Here is a 25,930-nt window from a genome sequence, read left to right on the forward strand (position 1 = left end):
GTCTCTCTCTCTTTTTTTTTTTTAAACCACCTTATTCTCCTGTCTCCTTCCCTTTCTCTGCATTCAGTACATCCACTCATTCAGCCTGTCTGATGCATCTGTCATTGCTATCTCTCCTCCTTACACATCTCTCTCACGCGATGAAGTTTTGGGTTTACTTTCTTGGCCCTTACTCAGAGTAAATCCTCACTGACACACAACGTGGACCTGGGTCCCAGGAACCTTGAGAAAGCCCTGGGTGTTTTCCCAGGTCTGAGAGGCAGGCAGTGGAGTAGCAGTGCTCACAGTAAATGACTCTTTTCTTTATTTGCAGCCTGGTGTTGCTGGTCATTCTCAATATGATGCTGTTCTACAAACTGTGGATGTTGGAGTATACCACCCAGACACTCACAGCATGGCAGGGCTTGCGGTTACAGGAAAGGTACTGTCACACCTGCTTTGTTTTTACATCTCCTTGCATGTTTCCTGCTGATGTTAGAGACACCAAAGCTCAGGGCTGCCTGGTAGATTGTTTCTCTTTTGTATGTAATGGATGAAACATACGTAATAGGTGAAGCAGGTAATTAGCTGAAGCTACTTGGTGGGGAAAAGCCCCTCTTTCTCTCTCCCCTTTTTACTCTCCCTTTCTCCCTCTCCTTTCCTGCATAGTTAAGTATAGCATTTAACTTACATGCTGTTTAATACTACAGCTAGCTCTGTGCCCCTACACACATAACTTTGTTGTGTTTTAACTGTAGTTGCTGTGACCTAGAACAAACCCACCTGCTGGGTGAGAAATAGTCTACATCCACCCTGAGGCTCCCCTGCCCATTCCTTTGTGTCTGTGTGACTTTCAGTGGGCAGGGACAGTGAGTGATCCCACATATAAGTATCCTTTTCCTTTAGACAAAGAAAGCAACGGTTGTTAGAAGTAGACTGCTATTTATTAGAGTTTGAGTGCATCCATTTTTATATTGCTTGAAATGTCATTGTTTTATATCCACGTTTGAAGCTGGTTGAGCAGGACAGTTGCAAGCACTCAAGCTCCTGGGAAGCTTGAGATCCTGGAAAGAGAACCAGGGCAGGTTTCTACTCACAGCCATGTGACTGCAGCACACCAGGCAAGTAGGTGCAGCATGACTGGCTCAAGGTGAGGATAAATCTCCATAAAACAAGGAGTGTACCTGAAGCAGTTAACACAGCAGTTAGCAGTAGCACCCCACTGCTCATTTGCTAAGGTAAGAGAAGAACCACTTAAACTGTTAAATTACAGTGCTGGGATAAAGAACAGACATATCTGAGAGGATATTTTGGGAGCAGTTGTAGCCATAGGAAGGCTGTCTCCTCAGTTTCCAGGGTAGGACACATGAAAATCTCCACTACATCCTGTAAAGCATAAGAGGTATAAGACAGGCAATAGCTAAGAGAGGGGAGGGATCCAGCTATTTTAAGTAGCAGATTCTAAGAGGTAAGTTGAAGACAAAGCAATGATTTAGTTGTCTTGGAGACGAGCAAAGCCCAAGAGAATAAAGAAGAGACACCCAGCAAAAGACAAAAGCTTAGCTACAAGCTTAACTACCTTAGAAACCAGTGAGGCCCGAGATAAAGCAATAGAGTTAGATGAGGGCATACAAAAACAAATTACCTCTCCAGGGAAAAGTGTGACAAAAAGGGCCCTGATATGCCCACAAGCCTTCCTGCAACTGTCTTGACTCTGCTCCTCCTCACATCTCTTATGCTCCATGGAGATTTATCCTCACCTTGGCCCAGGCAAGCTCCACCTGCTATCCATGCACACTGCTTGCACCTGCTTGAGCCCATGAGTTGCAGCTCAGGGCAGCCAGTCCTGGGGATCTTCTCATCAGTGGCTTGAGTGCTTGCATCTGGAGGATTGATTAGGCCTGAAGGGAGGAGATGGTAATTAAATGATAAAGAATATCTGGTATTAAGATAAAGACTGACACAGCAGGAAAAAAAAAAATACCCCCCAAAATATGGAAACTGTACAGGATTACCTGTCCAGCAATGTTACATTGCATTCCCCATCAGTGGTCGTGGTGCTGCGTCCTGCTGTACTCATCTCCCAGGCAGTGACAACACACTGCTCCCCTGGCACGCAGGCATTTGGCTCCAACACACTACAGCTCTCCTGCAAAAGACATCTTTGCTCCTAATTACCACAGTTAAGGTAACAGTGATAGGCAATTGAGAAAAAGGCTAAGAGAATTTGCTTCTTTCAGGTGCAAGGATTTAACAGAGACTGATGCTATCTCCCACCCCCTCACCTGCTGGTCCACTTTGCTCATCCTTGACTAAATAGTTTCCCCAGCTTCACTCCTGCTCTTATTCTGCTTGGCAGGTTACCCCAGTCACAGACAGAATGGGCCCAGTTACTAGAATCTCAGCAGAAGTATCATGATTCAGAGCTACAAAAATGGCGTGAGATCATCAAATCCTCTGTGATGCTTCTAGACCAGGTGAGACCACACATCCCAGCAGCACTGTGAGTAGACAGTCACCATGTCCTCCCAGCCCATCACCTGCAATCCCTCAGCTTTACCTGGACCACTGCAGCCTATCAGGTGCATCTCTTCTGCTCCCATCTCCCTTTAAGTCAGTCTTCTGACACTGGGTTGGGCAGGAGGTCCCAAGGGCTATTCACATGGGTTCTCTATCATCTCACAGACACCCAGACAAGTCAAGGAGAAAATCCTGCAGGGCCAAAACCTTGTATTAGACAACACAGCTTGTATCTTGTCTCTGGTATCTGAGAGGGTGCTGTAAAGACCTTGGCACTGTTTGCAATGCAGAATTTTTCTCCTTGATTCTGCAGTCATAGAGTAGCTTACAGAGACAAAGGCACAGGCCCTTCACAGCACAGATGCAGCAGTTTAGAACCCGTTCCCTCAAGAACAGCTAAGACACCAGGCACCTTGGCATGGTGTTCATAAATTAAAGAAGCTGCTGTTCCTTAAGGTGAGTGCCTGTTACCCTGTGCATCACTCTGCTCGACCCTTATTTGTTAGAAGATGATTCCCCCATTGGTTGCCCAGCCCTGCTGCACAAGTCCCAAAAAGCAGATGTTTATGGTATCAATACTTACGTGGATGGAGGAGGCACCGATGAGGAAGGAAATCCCAAAGCTCTGTCACCTTCAGGGTAGCAGCACATTGGAGACGTTTCTTGTCTTGCAGATGAAGGATTCACTAATAAATCTCCAGAATGGCATCGGGTCCCGGGACTTCGGGTCAGATCCAGAGGAGAAACGGAAACGTTTCCACTAACAGGCAGGAATGCAGGAGGCCAGAGGACGGTGTGCAATATGTGTAAATAGGATATATAAATATATATATATATAAATATATATACAGAATATAAATATATATATTATATACAGATTTTAAGAGAAAAAAAAAAAAAGCCTACGTACCGAGAGGAAGGACTGACCTCCAACACTGGCTGAAATGGAGAGTCTCAATGGTAGTGTGGGGTGTGTGTGTGCGTGTGTGTGTGTGTATGGGAGGGCTGTGCTCTCCTGGCACTGAGGTGCACTTAGGGATGCACCCAAGTGTGCTACCCTGGGCTTGTTTGCACCACTGTTCTGTAATATTCCTGGCTGTTTGTCTGTCTGTTTTGTTTCTGTCATTTCAAAGGGAAGCATCAGAGTGAATGCCCCTCCCCTCCCTGTGCATGAAGGTCCCTGACTGACGATATGTATCTACACATATAAAGGGAACACTGTCAACTTTCTTACCTTGCTGGCTTCAGGGCAGAGAGGTTTTGGCAATCACCATCGATCCCTTACAAAACGGTTCCCCATTTGGAGAGGAGGCCTCCAGAGGAATTGCTGTAGGTCTGTGGAGAGCAGGTCTCCTTGGCAATCATCTTCTATGTCTCTTGGAGCAGAAATGCAATTTGCTGCCATGCTGGCCAGCTTGGTTCAGAGAGCAAAGCACAGAATGTAAACGAGCTTGAAATGCTTTCTCCAAACACTTAGTTTGCCTCCTCCTGTAATTGATAGTGCATTAATAGCCAAGGAGATGGCAGGGAGCAGGAGTATCTGCCCCCGCAGTGCTCGGAGGAAGGAGAGCCACACTGCAGAAAGCACACTTCCATTTCTTTTGACAGTGTCCCCTTTACTTTTGCTGTGGTTCTCTGCTTTCTGTGTGCTTGGGCCCCTGCCATTAAGCCATCCCTGTGCTGAAGATCTACATCGGTGCTGATAAGGGCTGCCTGTGGGACTTCTCACAACAGGGAGGGTGCCCCAACTTCAAAAGAAAACCAAAATAAGTATTTATATGTGAGCACTCCTTCCTGCCAAGCTGTGTGCTATTAGCACAACGTGGGGTGGGAGAGCTAAGGAAGCAGCAGAACTGTTCTTGCTGTCCTGCTTGGTAGATTTACCTCTCATCCCTGGTCTGCGAGATCGTTTTGCTCGTACCTCTTAGCCCTCATCTTTACTTCTGAGCTCTATAGGAAACAAATTCTTTTCCTTCAGCAGTGACAGCAAAAGGGTATCTTTGCTTTTGATACTTACATGCCTGCATCTACAGCTGCAGGGCCTCTGTCAGCCTGGGAGAGATAAGGAAGGGTCCTAGGGAATAAAAAAAGACAGAAGAAGTACTGCCAAGGAGTGTGGGATAGACCTGGGTGTTATCCACAGTGTAAGGTAGTGGCTGGGATCTCTCCTGAGCTAGATAGCACTGCATTGGCTCTCTAAACAAGACAGGTGGCAAACCTGCATTAAAAAAACAGTATGCATTTTTACTTCTTCTGGGACATTTCTCCAGATTCCTGTTAGCAGCCACACGACAGGAGAGGGACTGTGCACTGGGTGGGACAGGGGGTGCAGGAGTAAGCAATTAATAAATGCCTTCTCATCTTACCCAGCCCAGTAGGTTAGGTGATGTGCTCAAGTCTCCACCTTTGCCCAGAACCTTTGTTCAGAACCAGGCCATGTCCACCTCCTAGATGGCAGGAAGGAGGCAGCTGTGTGCTCCCCACAAGAAATGGTGCAGGTCTCATGTGTCCCTCGGTCTCCAGCTCTAACTGGCACTGAAAGACCAAGGGACATAGAGGTGAGTGTTTTTTGCATCTTTGTATAGCAGGAACAAATCCACACAGCTGGGGAAAACCCTCACAAGCTTCAGCATATGCAGCCCAACCATGGCAAGGTACCACTGTTAGAAGAAACCTGTGATTTCTCCCAGCCTGCCTAATAATTTACTGACCAAACACTAGGCACAGTATGACCTAGAGAAGAAGACTCACAAACAAACAGGTTATTGAATGCACTTAAAAGACTGTGAAAGTAAGGTACAAGTGGCAATGCGTTGAGAACTAGGGAGTAACTTGCATTTATGACTGTTTCATTTCATGCTGCTGACTATTGTGATGCTCCCTGACCTTTTCCAGGGATGCTGCTGCTGAAATGGCTGCTATACAATGAATCTGAGCTGCTAGAGCCTGAGAAGGGCATTCTGCTGTTCTTACCTTGGGACCAGGGGGCCCCAGTTCCCTGCTGCTGACTTGCCACACTGGCTGAGATGCCCCTTCACCACTCCCACAGTTGCTAAGCACAGAAAAATGCTTTGTAGCCCATCTTCCCCTCTTTAAATCCATAGAGCAGGAAAGAATAAGGAGATAGGAAGACCTATATTTGCTGCCTAGCCAGAAAAGAGAAAGCAAGAGAAACCTGGAACGTGGGTCTTGGCAGCATGGCCAGCAAACTTCTGTACCTATACAAACAACCCAGCAGAGGACAGAAAACCCACGTGTCTGAAAGGGTCCAAAATAAATGCCAGTAGCTAGAGCTGGCTGCTTACCAATCTGACATTCTCTTGCTAGTTATGGAGGCAAGAAATCCCTTTGCTCATATGTGCATCCTCCTTTCTCTGCAGCATCTCTGCAGACTGCGGTGATTCTGGCTGTTCCCACTGGTACAGCTTCCTTGGGTTTGGTCTTGGAGACAAACTAATGTGAGGTTACACACAGGCAGCTGTAAAAGTATTAAGCACTACGGTTCATTTTACCTGCATATTAAACTGGTTTTAACATGTTTGACATAAATAATCTGTCCAGCAAGTGGAGCTGGGTTTGGATTTGCTGAATTTTGGCAGCTACAAAAGAGACTGTCAAAGAAACATGGCTCCAGGCAAACGTGCACATTTGTGCCAACAGAGGAGCCTGATTTGTGCCAAGTAAGATGCTACCTATCAGCAGGAGGGAGATAAAGCTCTGACTTGCCAGTTTGTCTATGTCACCTGCTTCTGTAGAAGAAGAATACATTACTAATCCTAGCTTGATAGCATTTTAATAAATACATACCTTTTAACGATTAACTAAAAGGAAATGTTTGGATTATGGCTCCTGGGATGAGCTCAAGGTGAATTTGAGCACTTTTCCCATCAGACAGACCCCGTTTGTTTCAGAAGCTCACCTGGATGTAGATGGGGACAGACTTCAGCCTGCTTATGTCCTCAGGACAAAACTATGTAGCCTACACACATATGCTTTTTCCTACCTTTATAGGAGCCAGTAGAAAGTTCATTTTCCAATTAGCAACTGGGAACACTTACTGCCAGTACTTAAGATGAGACCTTTTGGCTATGCTCTGCAATGATTTCTGTGACAGGCAGGCCTGCAATACACCAAAGCTGAGTGAAAGAAACATCTGCAAGCCTCGTATTTTGGCTGCACATAAGAAGTGCTATAAGAAGTGCTATTCAGAAGGGAGTGCATACATACAGGCTGTGCTGAGTGCAGCCCTTCCTTGTCACATGGCCTTTATCCCTCTTCCTTTCCTGCTAGCTTTGCCTTCTCAGATCTGTATTTCAGAAGCACCTGAAGAGAAGAGGTAGAGAGAGCAGCCTGCAGCTTGTACCTCACCCAGCACCAGGAAAGAGCTCCAGGCTGAGATGGTTCTTCCATACTAAGAGTGGGAAAACTTTAGAGACTCTTCTTCCTCTTGGGTTCATTTACAGAGAGTTCACTTACATCAAGTTAGAATGCGAGTTCACACACATACAAACCCCTCTGTGAATGCTGGTCCCCAGGTCTACTGCAGTGATCTGGGAAGAGGCTCTGACCCCAATAGGGATTCCTTCATACCTTGTGGCTAACTAACATGCTGAGTCCTACTCTGCTACCATGTGAAGAGGCCATGCTCTTGAGAGTTCTTCTCTACAAGAACATCCCTAGTGCATTTCCATGCTTGCTCCCAAGTGAGGTATGTACCAAACTAACCATTTTCCAGCATACAACCAGATAGCTTTATCTCCAAGTTTCCTTTTCCCAACCAGAATAACAGGCTGACGACTTCCTAATTTAAAAGCTAGGAATTTCTGGTTGCACAGAATGCTGAAAGTGGCACAGAGCTGAAGCTGCAGTGCTTGGCTGCTCACAGCACTGCTGGCTGGGGGCAGGAGGGGCAATTCTGTCATGTTTCTCAGGGCAGCTGGCAGAACTGTGTTGGCAGAACTTTGAGGTACGTGCTCAACTCCAGAGACATTGTTCCAGCAGGGTCTGCTGCCATTGAGAGGTTTTGTGATGGGTTCGTGTAGATTCTGGCTCGGTCTTTTCAGTCTCAGCACTAGTTTAAATATCCAGCAGGGGCTTGCTTAAAAACAATACTCAAAACAGAGACTCTTAAACCAAAGCACCCGAGGTAAGTAGCTCGCAAAAACATTTGTGTCAGTGTAGTTGCTGAGGTGTAACTGTGCTGCCTTTTTGGCCCGTTCCCTCTGCCTGGCATGCTCTGATCTCTGTGCTTTGCACCCTCCTCCCTGCACGAGTCTCTTTGTGCCATAATACCTTTCTTTTTTAGATGTGCACACTGGCCAAATAATATCCTCATGTCTTTATTGACTGCCGACTGAGATTATTCCCTGACCCAGCCAGACAGCACGGGCTTCAACCCTCTGCATGGATCCTGGTGTGCCATGCTTCCCTCTCCCACATGTTTTGCAGCACTTGCTATGGCTTTTCCCTCTCCCCACACACCTCTGCTGCCAGACAATCATTCCCTTTGTCATGGATGGACTGACCTGGTGCTGTCCCTGCTTGCCTTCCCTTGATGCAGTCTGTACGCCCTTTAAGTGAATGTGTTTTGTTTGTTTTCTTATTTTTTTTTCAGTAGGGAAAAGACTTCCTTCTGCGGAAGGAGTTATATTTGCACATGGCTCAGGGAGGTAACCTCCTCTGGCCGTTTCTGTTACCTCACTCATGTAGGCCAATTCCATTGCTAACGTTCAATGGCCACCCTTCCCCAACCCAAACCTCCAAGAATCGTTAGGGAATAAAACAAATGTGCAGCTCAGGTTCTACAGCTGCTTGGTCGTATCTCAGTCTCAGCCCAAACTGCCCCAGCAGCATTAGGAGGTGGGAGAACAGCTATTGCAAAACAGCTCTAACCCAGCAAAGAAGTGGAACCTGCACCACACACGTACGTTCCAGTCTTTGCAAGCCCACCTCCCTTGGAATAGCACTTAGCAGAGCAGATACAGCAGCACTAACCTGGCTCTTGGCCCGACGAGCTCAGAGCAGAGGGAGGAGCAGCAGAACCATCGCAGCGTACATCTCTGACCGCCAGGACTGGCACTGTGTGGCTGTGGCACCTCTGGGACGTCGTCACTCTCACAGCAGTTCATCTCATCACACGCTCCAGGGCTGGGTAAAGCTGCTAAACACCCTGGAGTGTGTTCTGCCCACCTGAGCCCCAGATCCTGCAACCCCAATTGCTGCCCTAATCGCAGATTAATGAGGAACTCCTCGTGTCAGCATGGCGAGGGAAGGGTCATACAGACACCCATGGGTGCGCGCTTCCCTTCTGGATATCAGCACCTGGGAAGCAGAGGGCTGTTGGCCACAGCCTGCAGCACTGATGTGAACTTCAGGGTGGGCTGGGGGAGGAGCCGTGGTTTTGTTTTAGGAGTTGTTTAACTGTCATCAGGTTTGCGCTGTGCGCAAAACGCGAGAAAAACGATGATGAAACTTACCTGCTAGAACCTAGGAATTGTAAAGGCTATGCAGCCAAAACTCCATGTAAGTAGCTAGTACAATGGGAGTACGGTATAAATTAAAAAAAATCTATCAAACAACAGCGTGACTTGTGAGTGCTTTGTTCTTTTTTATTGTCCTGCCTGCTTCTAGGCTTTTCTATCATTTCCAAATACACAGAGAGGGTCTCTTCAGATCCCAACCAGGACCGTCTCTCCCAGGACATAACCTGCCTTTAGTGCTGCCCTTGAAATAAACCAACTTTTTTTTTTTCCACCGTGGGAATCCTGAGCAAAATTTAGACACCGTTTTCCCGTCTACGACAACACAGGGCAATAGTCATATGCAGGAATTGGAAAAGTGAAAGATGTGTCCAAAAAGCATCTAAAGAAGATGTGTGTAAAATACCACAAGGTGCAGGACTACACGACGGCCCTTCTTTACCACCCGAGGTAGCTCTCAAGAAACTGTTTACTCCTTTTTTTGGTTTCCTTTTGGCTCAACGTTGTACCATCAGCACATCGTAAGGGCTGGGAGGAACACGGCTGAAGTGGGAGAGGGGTTTAGTGACCTTACCTAAAAATCACCCTGGATCTTAGTGCCATGATCAGCGACGGAAACTGCAGGGACAGCTCCTCTGTTGCTGTGGATCTAGAGTTAGGATTATGCCCCCAAGTGCCCTGAGGCCAGGCAAGATGGCCTAGGGAAAATGAAGACACCCAGCAGAATGAGAAGATTTGGGGATATTAGAGTTTGAGGTGCCCAGACTACAAGCGTGATTCAGCTGCAAAATGTGCTCAGGTTGCCAGACTCAGCTCTGTGAAAACTGCATCGTAACAGTTGGCTAAAGTTGAAACTTGCTCTTAAAAAAGGAATTTTGAACAACGGCCAGTTAGAAATCCGGCCCGGACCTGACTGACAAATGGAGACATTTCTATGATTTTTAGCAACACAAACTGCAGCAGAACTTAAGCAGGGGAAATCCCGTAAGTACGAAGCATGCCTCGAGATTCACAAGCACTTCATAGTATTTAGAAGCAGTCGGTGTAGCAAAATTTGTCAGCTCTTGCAAGCAATAAAGGCTCCATTGCAGCAGGGATGTAACAACATCTCCCATATGAAAAAGACCCTCTATCTTTCCCCACTTCATCCTGAAGTACAACTCTACCCTGGCCAATGTTTCTGCCTGTTTTTTCCTCATAATCCTGGTGGTTGTGTTCAACTGATCTACATTTGAAGCCAGCAAACTAACTGCACTCTGCTTAAGCCACTAAGATTTAGAAGGTAAATTTGCATAGGTGCCACTGAATTTACAAGGTATTTCCTGTGCAGAAATGTGTCATTTACAATGAATACTGACTATTCAAACCGGTGACTCATCACAAAACAGAATTACTACAGCCTAGGAAAAAATAAGCACGTTCTTTCTATTCCTCTAGGTGGTGCTGCAATATAGTATATGACAACCATCACAACTGCAAGGATTATTTTACAAAGCTGTGTCCCACTCAGAGGGCAATGCATCCTAGTTACTTTGCTTGCCTGTCTGCATCCAGCTGTCTTCCTTTCGGAGCATCCCCCAGAAACAGGTTAAAGGCATACCTTGTCTTACTGGCTCCCCTGTGGTTGCTGAACACGGCTCCACAGGTTATTCCTATCTCTGTGCCTCTGTATGCTTGAGGAGTAAACCTGCTGCACAAGGCAAATGGAAGGAACTAAGAATTTCAACTCTTGCTAAGTGAAAGGGAGGGGACAGGGGGTTCTGATACTTACGTTATACAGCCTCCCAAATTAGGAGTACTTCAGGATTTATATTCTCAGCTCCCTCCTTCAGAAGCAGGTGTGACCATAGCACAGGGACTCATCTTCCTACTACACATTTTTATCTGTTTTAATGCATTTATAGTTCTCGTGCTACTATGCACCTGCCCTGGCAGCCCAAAGTCCAAAGGAATTTACTGAGCAACAACTACACTAATTGAACTCTTCCTGTTTAACACCTATAGTCACATCTTGGGCTGTGGTGGAACATCGTCACCTTAAGATGAAGATATTCCCAATCCTGCAGGTCAGAGTAACAGTACACATGCCCTTAATGTCTGCAATGGAGAACTAGCATATTTTGCAAATAAAGGCGGTGGTGATAGCAGCTAAGAAATGACATTAACAGTTACAAAGCCATAAACGTGAAGATGGAACTGAAACTTGGGAAGGAGCCGTGCTGCCCGCACCCCCTGTGCCCTTTGCTCAGCATGCTTCAAAAAGGAGAGTCCTTTAACAAATGGGCTGGCAGCTCAGAATGGAGTCATGAGGCCAAAGTCAAGGCTGTACAGAGTCCAAGGCAAATGGAAGAGAATTTACACTTCCCCGTATTTCCTCCTGATGACGCAGAGCTCCCCCTCAAACCTGGCTGGCATGACGTGATCCTTCTGTCTTCAGAGCCCCTGCAAGTGAGAGAATTCCCCATAGAGTGCAAGTCATTGGAATGTACTCAAGTAAGGGTCATGCCATAATCAGCACAATGCCTGAAGGGACAAGAAAAAGACTTCCAGGGACCTAGATTCCAGTCTTCTGCACACAAAGCTGTCCCACAGCAGCTGGTTCCTCTGGAGATGGTGTCACTCCTCCTGCATACAGCTCCCTATCTGCAGGGGACAGTCACTATTTCCAACTCCAGAGGATTAGGTAAAGGAGAAGTTAAATCACAGCCTGAATGCCACCATTCAGTGATACCTAAATTGCTTCTGAGGTCACTGTGGAAGCTCCAGATATGGGGCAAAACCTCCAGGAATCTCTCCTGTGCCATCTCTCCAGCACCACACAATCCTAACCCACAGCAGTAAGGCTGAAGTGTGGTCAGGCACAAGCAGCAATTCACTGCTCCCTCATCACTTACCTTGGTGCTGCGCACTCTGCAGACACCTCTCTGCTATTCCTCTACAGGCACGGCACAGTTTTCCTTGTTTTCTGATGGAATTGCAAGGTAGTCTGTCCTGTAGTTGGAAAAAAAGATGAAAGCGTAACCTGAGGTGTGTAGTTCAAGTCCTTCCACTCCTTCAGAGATGCTGAATTACCCAAGTATCTCTAAGGTAACAAATATCATTCATAGAAGATCCTTGGCATAACCAGAAGCAGATGCTGAGCCTTACCTGCTGTAAAACCCTATGCATACAGCTTTCCCACCACTGTTATTTAAGCTGAGAACGTACAAAAGATAGGAATAGGCCAGCAGAAAAATTGGAAAGTCGCTGCTCTGTCAACTGCCAGAACTACCCTCTTCTACTGCTTTATCACAGTATAGGCTACAGACTTGGAATCAGATCTCTAGAAGTGGGCCTTCCAGGAGAGCATCTCCAGATGGTTCAAATTGGGCCACCTTGGAATCCTGCCCACCTTGGCCACCCTCCCTACCACGTGCATCATCTCTCCCTTGCACTGTTTCTCTGGGTACTCACATCCAGTGCAGTGATTTCAAACACATCACACCTCAGCTAGAAATGTGCTATAGCAAAGTTCAGCCTTCTTGCAATCTGGCCTGGACTAAGACATCTGAAGGACATCTGAAGGACCCCTCGTAGAACAGCTCACATCTGGAGAAATTTCACACTTACGCATTTTCCTGGGCAGCCTCCTCTGCCTTAGAGACTTTCCTGTAGCAATAGACCATTTCTATCAGTAGCCACAAGGTGAGGAAGACCAGCAGAATGTACATCATGATTTCAGAGATGACTGAGGTGAAGTCTTCTCCAGCTGTTAGGAAAATGAAATCATCTCTGATCATTTACATACAGCTGTTGGAGCACAGCAGCTCCATTCAGACCTTCCCACCCTCATCTCCTCTTTCCTAACCCACTTTATCACACAGTCCCAACTGCCACTACTCTGTGAGGGGTCAAAAGACAGGAAACAGGTAAGGCTGCCAATGAAACACACCAGCAGCAATTTCAGGGCATGTTTCCACTGGTATCAAAGATGCATAGGCTTGCCTGTGTCTTGTGTTCTCTGCAACCTACACATTGATACAGATTGCTCACCATGAGCCTATCTCAGCTGCACCTACCCTTTCCTTCACATGTCTTACTTGCTGCAGTTGCTTGAGCGTGCTGTGCCAACACTGCTTTGGAGAGAGATCAAAACAGACACTTGCAGGGAAGAAAGAAAGGGAAGGCACAAAATAAAAAGATGAGGGATAAAACTTGTCCCACTATGGAGTGGACAGCAAGATTCCTACAGCCAGGATCTCAGCACAGATCTGGGCAAAGACGAGAGTAACAGTAAGACTGAAGAGCAGTACAAAGGAAAGAAGGATGCAAGAGACTGAAATCAAAATGGAGAATGAGTTCAGAGAGGGAGGGGGAGGAAGGAGCAGCTGTGGGCAGCCAGGCAAAATCTGTGCTGTAGCATCCCTGAGCCACCAGGGGAGAGGTGAGGGTTCCGACCAGAGAAAGTGGAAACCTCTGCTTGACACGACTGTCTGGCAGCTCAGTCATCCCCCTCCTACAATGCAGTCAAAATCCTGTCCCTGTATAAAACACCCACGGCCAGTTAGGACACGACACAATTTCTGCCAGTCCTCCATACCCTCCTCCACCACGGTGAGGTGGATCAATCTGGAGCTTGTGAAGAGAGGCCGGTGAATCTCAAACTCAAACTCCCGGGTGATATTACAGGTGTAGATACCCGAATCATTCAAGGTGACATTTAACACAGTGATGGATACATCCTGCATGTCTTTACTCCCATTCCATTGTATCCGACCGCTGAAGCGGCTTGGAAATTCGTGATTCATTTTCCTGTGCTCGTAGATCTGTGAGGAAACACGAAGGGATATTCTGATTAACAGCTGATTTCAATTTCAGACAATAACACAACATATCCAAGGAACTCTGCTCTCCTCTGGCTGCATGCTGCACGTTCTGGGATGTGGCCTTCCTGGGATCAACATATATTCATATTTTGTTATCCCTTACCTCAAAATCTCAGCCTGCTTCACTAAAGAGAGAAAACTGAATTGTTTTTTTACTTCCATGATGAAAATAGAGGCAGAGAACAGTAGAGAGACATATGGACAATGGCACAAAAATAAATAAATCAGCAACTGAACTAAAATTAGGATGCTGTAGCCTTAGTGACCGACTTTCAGTCACTGGGTCATCTCTAGAAGATACCACAGAAAACAATACTGCCAAGACAAAAAGCCATTTTCGGTAAGCCCTAGGATATCCAGCTAACGTGGAGATGTTGTAGAAGAAGGACAACAGTGTGAAAACAGAGCATCAGAAGCACAGACCTTGGGTGGCTTTCACAGGCCTGGGCACTGGCCAGTTTCTGGCTGGCCACAGCCATCACAGTGCTTGCCCAGCTCACCTTCATGGCCAACCTTTGGGATGCTGCTAGCAGATACATCACCCATCTCATTCCCTTGTGTGGTTCTTTTCATTCTCAGAGTAGGAGATTATTTGCTGTCTTGCCTGGCCCTACTTAATCATGATGAAATGAAGGCACAGATCTAATTCTTCACGCTTGGATAAAATAGCTACTGAAACCTTATTCTCAGATTAACCATTCTTGTAAGGCTCCCATTTTAATTCACCCTGAAAACTAATTTTACCTTTTCCTGACAGGGATCCAAAGCAACTCGCACAGATCCTCCCACAGTCAGCACACCACTGGTTTCTTTGTGGCAAAAAAGAATTAAATTCTGTCCTACAGATTTAGCAGAGCCTGATTTAACCTCCAAAGAACAGTTTCAGAATTCAGAAGCATCCCAAGAAATAAGAGTTGGCCAACGTGGCCGGGTGCCGTTCCATGCTTCTGTTTTTCCTTCTCAATTCCCTTGTATACTGGATGACACACATTCAAAGAAAGAAAACTGGAAACTGACATTCATGTAGTGCAACCCAAAATGTCTGAACTCACCAACAGATTCTAGCTTTTCCTGCCATGGGTACCTGCTGTGTGCTAATCAGCTCAGCTAATCAGCTCAGCAAGGAGAAGATGCTTTAGTTACTGCTCAGCAGCAGTGTTATAGAACCTTTGGGTAAAAATACCATATAAACTGAAGATCTAAGGTTTGGAGCTGAATTTAGCTACCAGCTCATCTCTCCTCTATGATATTAAAGCAACCTGCTGGGCATTCCTACAGACTTTGAATGAAAACATGGCATAAACCACGTCTTCATGTCTGGGTCTCTTCATCAAGGATCCTGTGGCAAGGTAAACTCACACTCTTCATATTACATCTTTTGGCTTCTCCTATGAGCTCTCCAGACCATACGTCACAACATGGCCAACCAAAGCAAGGGCTCAGCTACCCAAACATACATACGGGTTCATCTTTGCCACCCTCCGGCCTGTAGAACCATTCCACCACTGTGCTGGCTGTGACCTCTTCCCTTTTCATGCAGGAGATGCAGAGCAGTTTCATGTCCGTCCCCTGGACCGCCTCTGTCTCTGATGGAACTTCAACACATACTGCAGAACAAAAACCAGCTAGGAAAAAAGCAGTGGAAGAAAAGTGAGCAAACATATGAGAGGGAAACACAGAGACAGCAGTTATCCACACACATCGTCCCCAGTGGAAAACCCTTTGATTCATTACACCCTCTGCTTCTCTTCCTTCTCTGAGATATAAATAATGCATCATAATTAACAGAAGGTGATCGAATTCATGCAGATTCACCTCTCCAGCATCTGCTTTGTTACAACTTTTAATTTTCCCCGTAGTAATTGATGCTGTTTTGAAGGCATGGTTCATTCTTTCTCCCACATGCTGAGCATGCTCCCATTCCAGCAGCAATTAGAATCTGGGATGAGAGAAAGCCCAGAATTCAAGCATGGAGGAACAGCTCGCTCTTTGTGTGAGTTGAAAGGTGGATTTTTTCATCTGGCAGCGTGCTCAAAACAAAGGGTTAAGATTCTCCATGCTTCCTGTTTCTAGGTTTCATAAGCAGTCCTGGAAATCAAGGGCTTGGACTTCAGTGCATTTGGCAGCTGGGGGAGTTATTGATTTTACGTGCACTCCGCTTTAAAACGCTTCCAATCAGATTTGTGCAAACATGGGCAGCTATAAAATACAGTTCTCCCAAACGAGACAAAAATCAGAGTCTGTGAAGGCAAATGCTTGATATGAAACCCAATGCTCCAGCACGACGTCTCAAGACTAAATCTCTGCTGACATTTGTCCCCTGGGCTAAACAATGCTGGGTTCCGTCTGTCCCACCCTGTCTCTGAATGCAGCTCAGTGGAGATGCTGACTTTGCTGCTGCTCCCTCCTCCCCAGCCTTTGAGATTCCATTAACCCTCACTCTCATGCACTGTATTTTCCTGGGACCTATCCTGGAAACGGTCCCTTTCTCCCACATCACCTCTATGGATAGCAACAGCTTTCTGGGAGAAATAAAGAAACAACTACTGGATCGTGCTCTACTCCAGTTACATTAAACACACACATGCAAACAGAGTACATTAAACACACACATGCAAACACACGCAATCCATGCACGTTAAACTGAGCTGTGTTAGCAAAACTAACGGCGTATCTTTGGATTGCAGATAAAATGGCAATAAAACCCAAACGTTTCCTTCAGGTTATACAGCCCGCACAGAAAAGCAGCGCTGAGCATGCACTGCATATGGGTTCATGTGGCCTCTCTCTGGAAACTGCACGTTAAATTACACTGCAAATTTTACAACAAAAGCAGCAAACAGGAAACAGCGAGGAACTTGCAGGCGTGTGCAAGCGCACGCTTTCTGCCAGAAGTCCACTTAGCAATATTACATTTCTCTGCTCATATTAACTCCATTAGGTTGGTATTAACTCCGTATCGATGTTATTTCCTTCTCTTCTTCTTATAAACAAAACAAAAAGCCGCTCCAAAGGTTTTGTGACAGCCTTAAAGGAACCCTGTGAGATAAGAGCATCCCACAAGCACGCAACGTGGGGAAAAAGAACCCTCCTGAACACAGCACGCAATGGAAGCACCTACCCCAAACGACCAAAGCGGCCGAAGAAGCGCAGAGCAGCCTTGGCAGCGCAGCCATTGTTCCCAGCGAGGAGCTCATCATCCCTCGGGCTCAGCTCCTCCCGTAAAAGCTCCGGCGCAACAGGATGCTCTAAAGATCCCGCGATCCGGCAGCAGCACCACGGACAGAGCCGGGGTAACGCGGGGCGGCTCCGGGCGCAGCAGGTGGCTGCGGGAGAAGGCGAGCCACGCTCTGCCCGGGTCTCAGCAAACCCACGGCCGGCAACGGCTGCGCGGAGCTCAGCCTCGCCCGGGCGGGGGGCCCGGCTCACGGCAGGCATGCGCGGGCCCTCCCTCACCGCCGGCCCCAACCCCAACGCGGGGCTCCTCCTGGTTGTGTGGATTCGCAGCTCGAGGTTTCCTTGCTGGGTTCTGCTGGAGGCAGGGGAGGGGGCTGTGCTCTTTTTCTCTTTTGGCTGGAGAGGGGATATTAGCATCGTTTATCTGTCTCGGAAATAAAGCCAGATAAAGAGCAGGGGGAGAGTTATCCGTGCGAGGTCACCGGGAGGGCTTCGCCTGTAATGAGTTTAATACTAGCATTTGTACGGCTCTGAAGGTCACAGTTGGAAATACTGGGAAATCCTCTCCTCATGTTCCAGTCCGACTCCCAGGAGCTCAGTGCCAGCAGCAGGCTGGGCTTTCTCTGCTTGGACTGGAGCCACAGCACCCAGAAAAGCTCTAAGTCTGAAGGTCAGAGTGGGCAGAGAGGGAGAAATGAAGCGCTCGTTAAATGGGCTCCCTCTTCACAAAGCATCTGTGCTGATGGCAGCTCAATGCACAGCGCAATCTATTGAATGAAACCTGGCCAATTCCATCAGACAACGACATGGGAGCGACTTCCTGTGCCAAAACCCAGAAGTGTGTCTTGGACAGATGAGAACCACCCAACAGAAAACAGCAGCCATCTGAAAGCAATGGCTTCAGCCTTCTGGCTGGACATGGACTCCCCAGCAAGGCACTACACTGCTGAGCTTGGACCTTCCCAGCACTGCAGCTTGGTCCAGAGGGCACACACAGGCAATCTGGTCCCTACACTGCATAAGCAAAGCAGGCATAGAACAAAGACAGCGAATACTCTTCCTAAACATCATCCAATTGTTTGTATCGGAGGCTGTGACTCCTGAAACCTTTGCAGCCCTGATGCATTGCAGCAGTGACTGACCAAAGCCATGGCAGCTTCTATCTCCTCTGACCTTGGTGTTCTCCAGCTTTATCCACCATCCTACCATCAAACTTCCCAAAGAAAACACCTATATATCTCCAGGAGCAGAGACCAGATGTCAGCAACACCCTTTCATTTTCTCCCTTAAAAGCTATTCGTCGTGAATATCCAAAACAGAATATTTAACTTTTCCCTGAAGGAAGCAAAAATAGCACCTCAATACCCAGAGATGATAACACACAAAGTCACATGCTCATCTCCCATTGCCCCTCACTGTTTCCACAACTCAACAAAAGGAAAGGCAGGCTTAGCTAAAGGATTTGCTCCTAGCTTTTCCGGAACAATCCAGCCTGTGTGTGGCAGATGAGTTGTGGTGGAGGGTATTTTTACAGCCACAGGAACCACTGAACAATGTTCACAGCCATCTCATTTGACAAGCACCTGTTTCATGAAGTGCAGTGGAAATCACATCTGTTCCTGGGCAGCCAGGTGCACTGCCAGGAGCTGCAGGATCAGCAGAGCTGCACTGTGCTGTGCTGCTCTACTTACATCTATTCTGGAGAACACTGCCAGGAATGGCAGAGAGGGACCAAGTCTATAGGATTAGGATGCAGCAGCTCTATGATTTGCTCAGCAGCCACTAATTGACCCTTCATCCTCAGCACAGGTGCCTTGGTGCTCCTCCTCTTCTCCTCTAACTCCAGGCACTCCAGAAGTCATCTGACAACCAGCTGAAATGACAGTAATAAACAAACATCCTTAAACAGTAACAAGTTTTTCCCTCGGGATCATTTATGTGCAGACCTGAAGCACTGCACACTACTCATCCTGGTCAGACTGGAGTTCTAATTACTATTTAAAAATGGGAAATGTGGCCCAGGGGGTGAAGAAAATCGCTTGGTGAAATCGGGCTTGGGTTTTGGTGGATTCTAACACAATAAAACACAGGGCAGAGAAGCAAACAGACATCACATCCTCTCCCCATCTAGAGCACGCTTGGACGTGCACTACAGACAAAGCATTTTCATAGAATGGCCTGGGATGAAAAGGCCCACAGTGCTCATCCAGTTCCAACCCCCTGCTATGTGCAGGGTCACCAACCTGCAGACCAGGCTGCCCAGAGCCACATCCAGCCTGGCCTTGAATGCCTCCAGAGATGGGGCAAAGATGATTTGCACTGCATACTCTTGGTCCAGAACATGTTCCCTGGACTATTTGGGTATGCTGTGCGTTTTTAGAATGAAAGGATGAGATCCTTTAATTCTTGCTCTGAGCTGGGCTTGGCTGGGAACCACTCCAACATCTCCACGTGCCTGTTTTGAACGGATGATAAATGCTGCCCAAACCTCTTCAGAAAACCCTGCAAGTAAACGAGACATCATACTGAAAGCTTCTTTGCTGTGTGAGAGATGGAGAGAACATATTCTTCATAACCCACCCACTCTAAGGATGCACAGCCGCTCCTCCTTGCTCTGATGCCTGCAGGGAGCAGGCTGGAGCAGAGGCACAGCCCAGAGGGTGCAGGATGCTCAGTGCCACAAAGCCCTCGGCCATTTTAGCACTTCAGGGGACATGGTGAAGGGGGATGAATGTTGAGAGAGAAATCTTGAGAGCTGCAAGAAGCAGCCCAACTTATCATGCAGGGGTTGCTATGGCAACCCACCCAGTTAATGCTTCACCAGCAAAAAGAGAAGAAAAAAGGGGGAAAAAAAAAAGGCTGGTACTTCTGCACAGGGACAACAGGACGAGGAGAGAAAAAATAAAATCAGCACCCCCACCCCCACTAATCCCTCAATCTTCTGGTCTCTGAGCCAGGCTATGGGAGTGGGAGCACAGAACCTGCATCTCTGGCCTCCACGTGACAGCCATCTCAGCAGATCCCTCTGTCACTGCAATAATCTTGTCAGCACACTTCAGCACAACTGTCCTCTTTGTTGTGCAGCTAAACATCAGCAAAGCTTCTTCCTTGCCCCTTTCCTGTCCGTCAGGAACTGACACAGACCCACTGCTGGCACCAATTTCTCAGCCTCAAGGCAACAGACTGTGCATGTTCTCACTTTACAGCCTGTACCTGGATCCCTTTAAGCAGCAGATGTGCTGTGAAGGCTGGGTTGAAAATTGCCCCGTGTCTGAGAAATTGGCACTGAGATTCACTCCTCCACATTACTACCACTTTGTGGTCAGTTAAGCCCTGCAGGTACGTTTGAGAAATTGTTTTCTGAGACTCAGCACCAAGAAGATCAAGCAGTGTATATGCACATAAACCAGCCTTTGCGTGCTGTAACTGAAGTGCTGTTTTACCAATCTGCAATTTAACAAGGTGGCACTTTCACAGATATGCTTTTAGGCCTCTCCTCAGCCCATTCATTTCAGCAGTGGATGGAAATCCATTAGCAGCAGATTGCCACACGCAGTCATTCACATTTGCTCATTTAATTTCTCCTACTCTTAAAACTCTTACTGCTACTGAAACACACCGCTGCATCAATTATTTTAGCACCTTGCAATGACTCTTCTTCTGCAAAATAAAATCTTGTGCACCACGTGTTACCACCTCACCTTGGCTGAACTGCACTGAAAACCACTGCAGTTTTCTTCCTTAAAGGGTGAGGTTGAACCTCCCCATAGCCAGCATTAAACAAGGAAAACACACCATTAACTCCTTTTTCAAGTCCCCTAGAATGCTGCTTCTCAAATGTGAGAAGCACATTTGTTCTGTTGACCAGGGAATACAAAGGGTTCAGGAACACAGCACATGTGTGGCTGCATAGACTCACTATCTTGCACTGCTGTGTCTCCCATTGTGCAAAAGAAACTTTCTCAGTTTGTGGCCTTGTCCCGTGCCTTCTATCTGTGTGTTTCCAGCTCTCTCTTCCAGGAGCACAACTGTCATCACCTTTCAGCTAAAAGAACAAGCACATCTGTAATATATCAGACATCACATGTAAAAAAAGGAAAAACAGTTTTTCCAGCTTCAATATGACAAATCTGAAAGGTCTTTTGAAAGCGAGAAATGCCTTCTTGGTTAAATTCAAAGCTGCTGGGTAAGGTAATGCAACTTTCACAGAGCTTTGAATCTGTAAAAAGTCTCTTTTGCTTTCAAAGCTATCTTTTTCAAAGGGAACTTCAACACCCAAGCAAGCACTTTCTCCTGGCTAGCTATTCTGCTACAGCTCGCTGCGTTTTAGTCTATTAACTTTATACAAAGAAACAAGCATTAAAAAAAAAAAAAAAGGAAAAGAAAGAACAACAAAAAAAGAGAGAGCAATCACTGCTTTCTATCCAAATTCCGTAGGAAATGAGAGGTTACGCGCAGCGCGGCGGGGCTTGCAGTACCGCTGACGGCCGCCAGAGGGCGCTGTTCTCTCTGCGTTACGGAGCGCTCCGGCAAAGCCCGGCTCCTCCCAATGGCAATGAGCTGCTTAAGGGCTGCAGATACCGTCTAAATGTGCTCCTGTGCCCTCCTCTCATGTGTTTGTTGTTAACTGCTCACCTCAGTGAGCCCCCATCGCTTTGCAAGCACGAGACTTTGCTCAGTGGACGAGCCTTTCTGGCTTTCTGTCCCATGACCTCATGGCTGTGAGTTTTCCAGGGTCCCAGCTGGTCAATAATTAAAAATCAACTGAGAACAAAACCTCGAGTTGTACAAACAGAATGGATCCCATAAGCCTGTGATGTTCCATTTTTGGCCTGGATTCTTCTTAATATTCTACCAACAAGCTGGGCAACCCCAAACCACTTCACCTCTGCAAATTTCCTTTAACTTACCTACAAATAGAGGACACGTGTCCCTCACTTACACCTTTCCCTGGCTGCTGAGAAATTCTTCAGAATTCAATTCTCCGAGATGAAAAACAAACCTACGTCAAAGCTGTGTATGGTGGCTGCCAGGAGCAATGTAATACTTAACACTTTGTGTGCGAGGCTGAACACGGCCCCTTTCACCCCAAAGACCTGAAATTCCCGATACAGCAAAACCACAAAATCCCTGCAAACAGCCCAGGCTTTGTTCGGTGCCTGCCAAGGCTAAAAGCACTTGGCCATAAAGGACGTAAGTGATGCTTAATGAAGACATCAGATTTCTGTGACGCAGTAAAAACAAGAGGGATGCAGAAAGTCCTCCCCAGACCTAAGCTTGGAATGCAGCACCAACTCCATCCACACACTCACCTTGCCCTCACTCCTCCTGTTTCACCTCTTGCCCTGCCAACTCCTTTGCCTCCTACACGTGCCTCAATTTGCTCTGTCATTCTGCCCTGCCTGCAGCTCACCTGCAGCCCTGTCTGCCCTCAGCCCCTCTCGCTGCTCAGCAGATGGGCAGTTGCTCTTTCCTCCATTGTGCCTCCACAGAGCACGTGTTTGCATTGAACAGAGAGGACACTACACAAAAATAGACTGCAGTGACCAATTACAGTGAGTCACTACTTTTATCTAGAAGATACAGACCATATAAAAACACTGGCGTTGGCTGTAATTAATAAACAAGATGCTCAAAGAAGAATGAATCACTAACTGCTGATACTGTACACAGATATCTGTGCATTCCAGCCAGATATCAGCCAGTTAAGATAAATAAAGTGATTTAAAGAATTAAAGATACTTGGGGAATCACACAGGCTGGCAGGCAGAGGGAATAATGCAATTCCAGCAGCAGTCCTTGAACAGAGCAGAACAAAAGCACCCCTATATCACGTTCCATGGACGGGATGGCCAGCTACGTGAGTCAGATAATTAATTGCTTGGAGGTCACTGTGGTTGCATATTTCAAGGTCACATTAACTAGGTCATCAGCTCAAGTCTGTGTTTTGGCCAGGGCTAAAAATCAGGGTCAGCTGCCAGCACCACGTTAAGGATGAAACCAAGAGTGTTTGTGGTCCTAAAGGTGCCGTAATTATTTGTCCACCCTGAATACTAATGAAACCAAACCCAACTTTTGGGATGGTACTTACTTTGGAAATAGAGACAGCTTCCTTCCAGCACTAAAGCTGGGGCCCTCCAACTCAAGAACATGGGATGCTGTTGGTGGATGCTCCCCAGTCACACTCACATAGCAGAAATCCAGCATTCCAGAAGGCCATTGCTATTGGAAGAACTCCTTATTGAAAGAAAAAGGTGTTCATTATTACTCATAAATGAGAGAGAAGCTTGCTGTTATAAGAGAATTCAGTTTAGTTAAGTTTTACCTGCACTTCCAATACATTTTCCTTGCCATTGCTATGTGTACACTTGAATCATCAAAACAAGAAATCACCTGCTGTGCCTTTAGTCTCTTTCTTTCCTATTTGTACAGATTCAGCCCCACAGGATCCCTGTCCAGATAACAATCACCCAATGAAAACAACAGGCTGTGCATAAGGAGCCATGCTGATCACATCAGGGAGAGAACACCATACACATGTATGCCACTCAAAGAGGCAACTGTATGTGTCCCTCTCTATAAAAGTTGGGGTATTGGAAGCCATCCATAGCCTCACAATAGCCCTGTAGGAATGAGGTGAAAGGGTACCCAGCTGACCCAGTGAGGAGTGGTGTGATGATTCCCATTCCAATGGCACTACACAGCTGCTAACAGTACCCGAGTTCCTAAATTCTGGTCATTCAAGCACCCAGGATGCTCACAGTACATCTCCAACAGCTACTTATTACTTCCAGTGTAAACAACCTCCAATATAAAAACGTTTGTGGAACAATGTTTTCATTCTAAAGCCAACATCTTTTATTTTCAAGACTTTCTACTGGCTTTTATGGGTAGGATCAGCAGGATGAGGGAAGCAGAGGTCACCATGAACCTTCATGCACCTGAATGAATACCATAGACATCATGGGATGCTCACTATTTTTCAGAAGAAAACCACTGAGGGAGAAATACATACATATTTTTTTTTTTTTTCCTATAAAAACACATGAGTTTTCTGCCAGAAATTTCATTACACTAAAACCAGGCTGTGCATTCCAAAGCAAAACCCTGACAGATGTTCCCAGTTGGCTGCACTTAAACATCCCCCCCCCCCACCCCTTTGCCTGGTAGGGATTATATTCCCATCTCCAGTGCATAACTGCTCTCCTTGCACAGCTCTGGGTGCCAGAGAAAAAGGTGCTCAGTGGGTTTGGGCTGCACATTGCAGAGGGCAACTCCCACTGCTTTTACCACAGTCCTTCCTCCTCCTACACCCGGCCTGATATAAACCAGATGACATATTCTAACAAAGGAGCTGTTTGTTCTATTAATAGGTTTTTTTCCCTCACATACCACGGACGTGAGAGCCCTTTCCCAGCATCTAAGAACAACAACAACACAACCAGTATCGACATGGGTTGTTTCTCCAAGAAATGACACATTTCAGTGCAGCACACACAAGCACCGAGCTATTTCTGAAGGAGAAATAAGGATTTCACACATCCTCAGTGAATGCTGGAAGCTTACTTTGATTTAGAAAGAAACATGCTTTCTGTGATGTGTCAGGGTAGCTTCTTTCATTCTCTGAAAGCAAGAAAGAAAACTGCATTTTTAGAGGAACTGTAATCTAAAATCACTTTAAAAATTAACAGCAAATTATCAACAAGTATCTTAAACACAACTGCTAATTTGAGTTGACCCAAAATACCATGAAACGTACCAATTTTCCACCCCAATTATTATAGGAGTGGAATTTGGAAGACCATGTAGAAACATGGGGTGAACTCCACACACCACTGATGCTAAATACCTTTGGGTTTTCAATATCCCTTCCCTATCACCTCCTGATTTCTGGAGGTGCTGCCAAGCAATCACTCCCTCAACCACTGCAGCCCATGAGGACCAACCCCACAGGGGCTGATGGAGGCCAAGCACTTTGCTGAAGGCCACAGATTAAAGCCAGGTTGAAGCAAGAGCCCCTGCCTTCCTGTTTCCTGTTGCCATGACCAGGTTACACGGCCTCCACCCCACCACTGACCCCTTCATTGCATTCATACCTTCATTGCTGCCCCATGATCACGCACAGGGTTTATTAATCCTGGTCTTCTGCCTTGACACAGCTTGCTCAGCAAAACCTTCTCACTCACTTCCCTTTCCAGGCAAAGCTTTGCAGTCCCTTCTTTTCCCCATCTTGTTTGTGGAACACACGGATGCCCACATGCTAACATCTCAGTACCAGCTGCTCCTGCTGAGGATGGCAGCATCTTCTTACCTTAAAGCATTTCACACAGCTGCTGCAGCAGCACAGCACAGACCTGAACACAACCCTGGGAATCCACTGCACGACTCTGAGGACAGCCTACCACTGGTAATGCAGGTAGGAATGTTTCCTGCAGCAGATGGATTTTCCTGAGTGTTGTTCCAGTCTCAAAGCCAAAAAATGGGCTTGAAAGGCTGAAGTCTTCTGACTGCATCTGGAAAATACAACGCAAACACCCTGCTGTGAGTAGGAAATATCTCCAAGATATATCCTTTATACACTGTCTCAGGAGGTGTTTCAACATTCCTGGCCACCAAACTGCAAATTCCTTTCAGCTCATAATGTAATAAGAATGGGAGTTCTCATAGGGTACTGATGCTGAACAGCATCAGAGGGCTGAGCAGCATTAGGAGTCCTTCAGGGAGAAAAGAGGAAAGCACAGGGCTTCACCACAGCAGGGCTGGATCAGGAGAACTGCCTGCCTTGCATAGCAGACCCCAGTACTCATTCAAGGAATCTCAGAAAAGGAAATGTTTTCCCACCTGTGTCCTGCTTTATTGAGGCCAACCCAGTCTTGGCTTCAGCTGGAATTTCCTACTTTAACCTGAGCA

General features: G+C 46.7%; 3 protein-coding genes and 1 long non-coding RNA gene across 37 annotated transcripts in view; 1 reads left to right on the forward strand and 3 right to left on the reverse strand.

Moving 5' to 3' along the window:
- Window positions 1-3,311, forward strand: part of GRAMD1B (GRAM domain containing 1B) — a 126,439-nt gene extending 123,128 nt beyond the window's left edge. For all 11 annotated transcript variants that reach the window (XM_090123758.1, XM_031599797.2, XM_031599798.2 and 8 more), the window contains 3 exons: window positions 314-421; window positions 2,339-2,456; window positions 3,174-3,311. In XM_090123758.1, coding sequence (XP_089979884.1) covers window positions 314-421; window positions 2,339-2,456; window positions 3,174-3,263 — 316 coding nt within the window. In that variant the 3' untranslated portion in view covers window positions 3,264-3,311. The remainder of the gene's footprint in view (window positions 1-313; window positions 422-2,338; window positions 2,457-3,173) is intronic.
- LOC149915190 (uncharacterized) lies at window positions 765-3,203 on the reverse strand. 3 transcript variants are annotated; one of them, XR_016459656.1, is made up of 5 exons: window positions 3,083-3,203; window positions 2,540-2,691; window positions 1,995-2,128; window positions 1,625-1,880; window positions 765-1,043 (listed from the first exon to the last, which is right to left on the reverse strand). It is a non-coding gene; the product is annotated as an uncharacterized LOC149915190 (long non-coding RNA). The 3 variants fall into 3 exon arrangements; XR_016459655.1 differs by lacking the exon at window positions 765-1,043 and adding an exon at window positions 1,158-1,365; XR_016459654.1 differs by lacking the exon at window positions 765-1,043 and having other exon boundaries at window positions 1,405-1,880.
- A 5,844-nt stretch (window positions 3,312-9,155) lies between the features above and the next one.
- SCN3B (sodium voltage-gated channel beta subunit 3) lies at window positions 9,156-17,207 on the reverse strand. Its single transcript, XM_031599803.2, has 6 exons — window positions 16,965-17,207; window positions 15,305-15,468; window positions 13,558-13,783; window positions 12,588-12,726; window positions 11,873-11,969; window positions 9,156-11,420 (listed from the first exon to the last, which is right to left on the reverse strand). Exons 1-5 carry the CDS (start codon window positions 17,041-17,043, stop codon window positions 11,906-11,908), a joined length of 672 nt encoding a protein of 223 aa, XP_031455663.1. The 5' UTR covers window positions 17,044-17,207; the 3' UTR covers window positions 9,156-11,420; window positions 11,873-11,905.
- Window positions 17,208-17,367: 160 nt separating this feature from the next.
- The window catches only part of LOC116233000 (uncharacterized), a 194,376-nt gene continuing 185,813 nt past the window's right edge, over window positions 17,368-25,930 (reverse strand). For 16 of the 22 annotated variants that reach the window (XM_090123726.1, XM_090123746.1, XM_090123743.1 and 13 more), the window contains 5 exons: window positions 25,117-25,533; window positions 24,587-24,643; window positions 23,112-23,257; window positions 19,264-21,065; window positions 17,706-18,893 (listed from right to left, as the gene is read on the reverse strand). The gene's annotated coding sequence lies outside the window, so the exon portion shown is untranslated. Of the gene's footprint in view, window positions 17,685-17,705; window positions 18,894-19,263; window positions 21,066-23,111; window positions 23,258-24,586; window positions 24,644-25,116; window positions 25,534-25,930 lie in introns of those variants that run through there. The other 6 variants (XM_090123724.1, XM_090123739.1, XM_090123727.1 and 3 more) reach the window with 6 other exon arrangements.

Source organism: Phasianus colchicus, chromosome 23 (assembly GCF_987193195.1).
Source record: "Phasianus colchicus chromosome 23, bPhaCol1.hap1.1, whole genome shotgun sequence".
In the NCBI taxonomy this organism is placed as follows: Eukaryota; Metazoa; Chordata; class Aves; order Galliformes; family Phasianidae; genus Phasianus; species Phasianus colchicus.

What these genes read in the sequence shown, in the direction of transcription:
- SCN3B (XM_031599803.2), bottom strand. Translation starts at nt 17,043, where the DNA reads ATGATGAGCTCCTCGCTGGGAACAATGGCTGCGCTGCCAAGGCTGCTC. An exon ending in CCTCACCGTGGTGGAGGAGG is followed by an intron (nt 12,727 to 13,557) that starts GTATGGAGGACT and finishes TTTTCCTAACAG; the next exon opens with CTGGAGAAGACTTCACCTCA. An exon ending in GAGGCTGCCCAGGAAAATGC is followed by an intron (nt 11,970 to 12,587) that starts GTAAGTGTGAAA and finishes TTCCAACTACAG; the next exon opens with GACAGACTACCTTGCAATTC.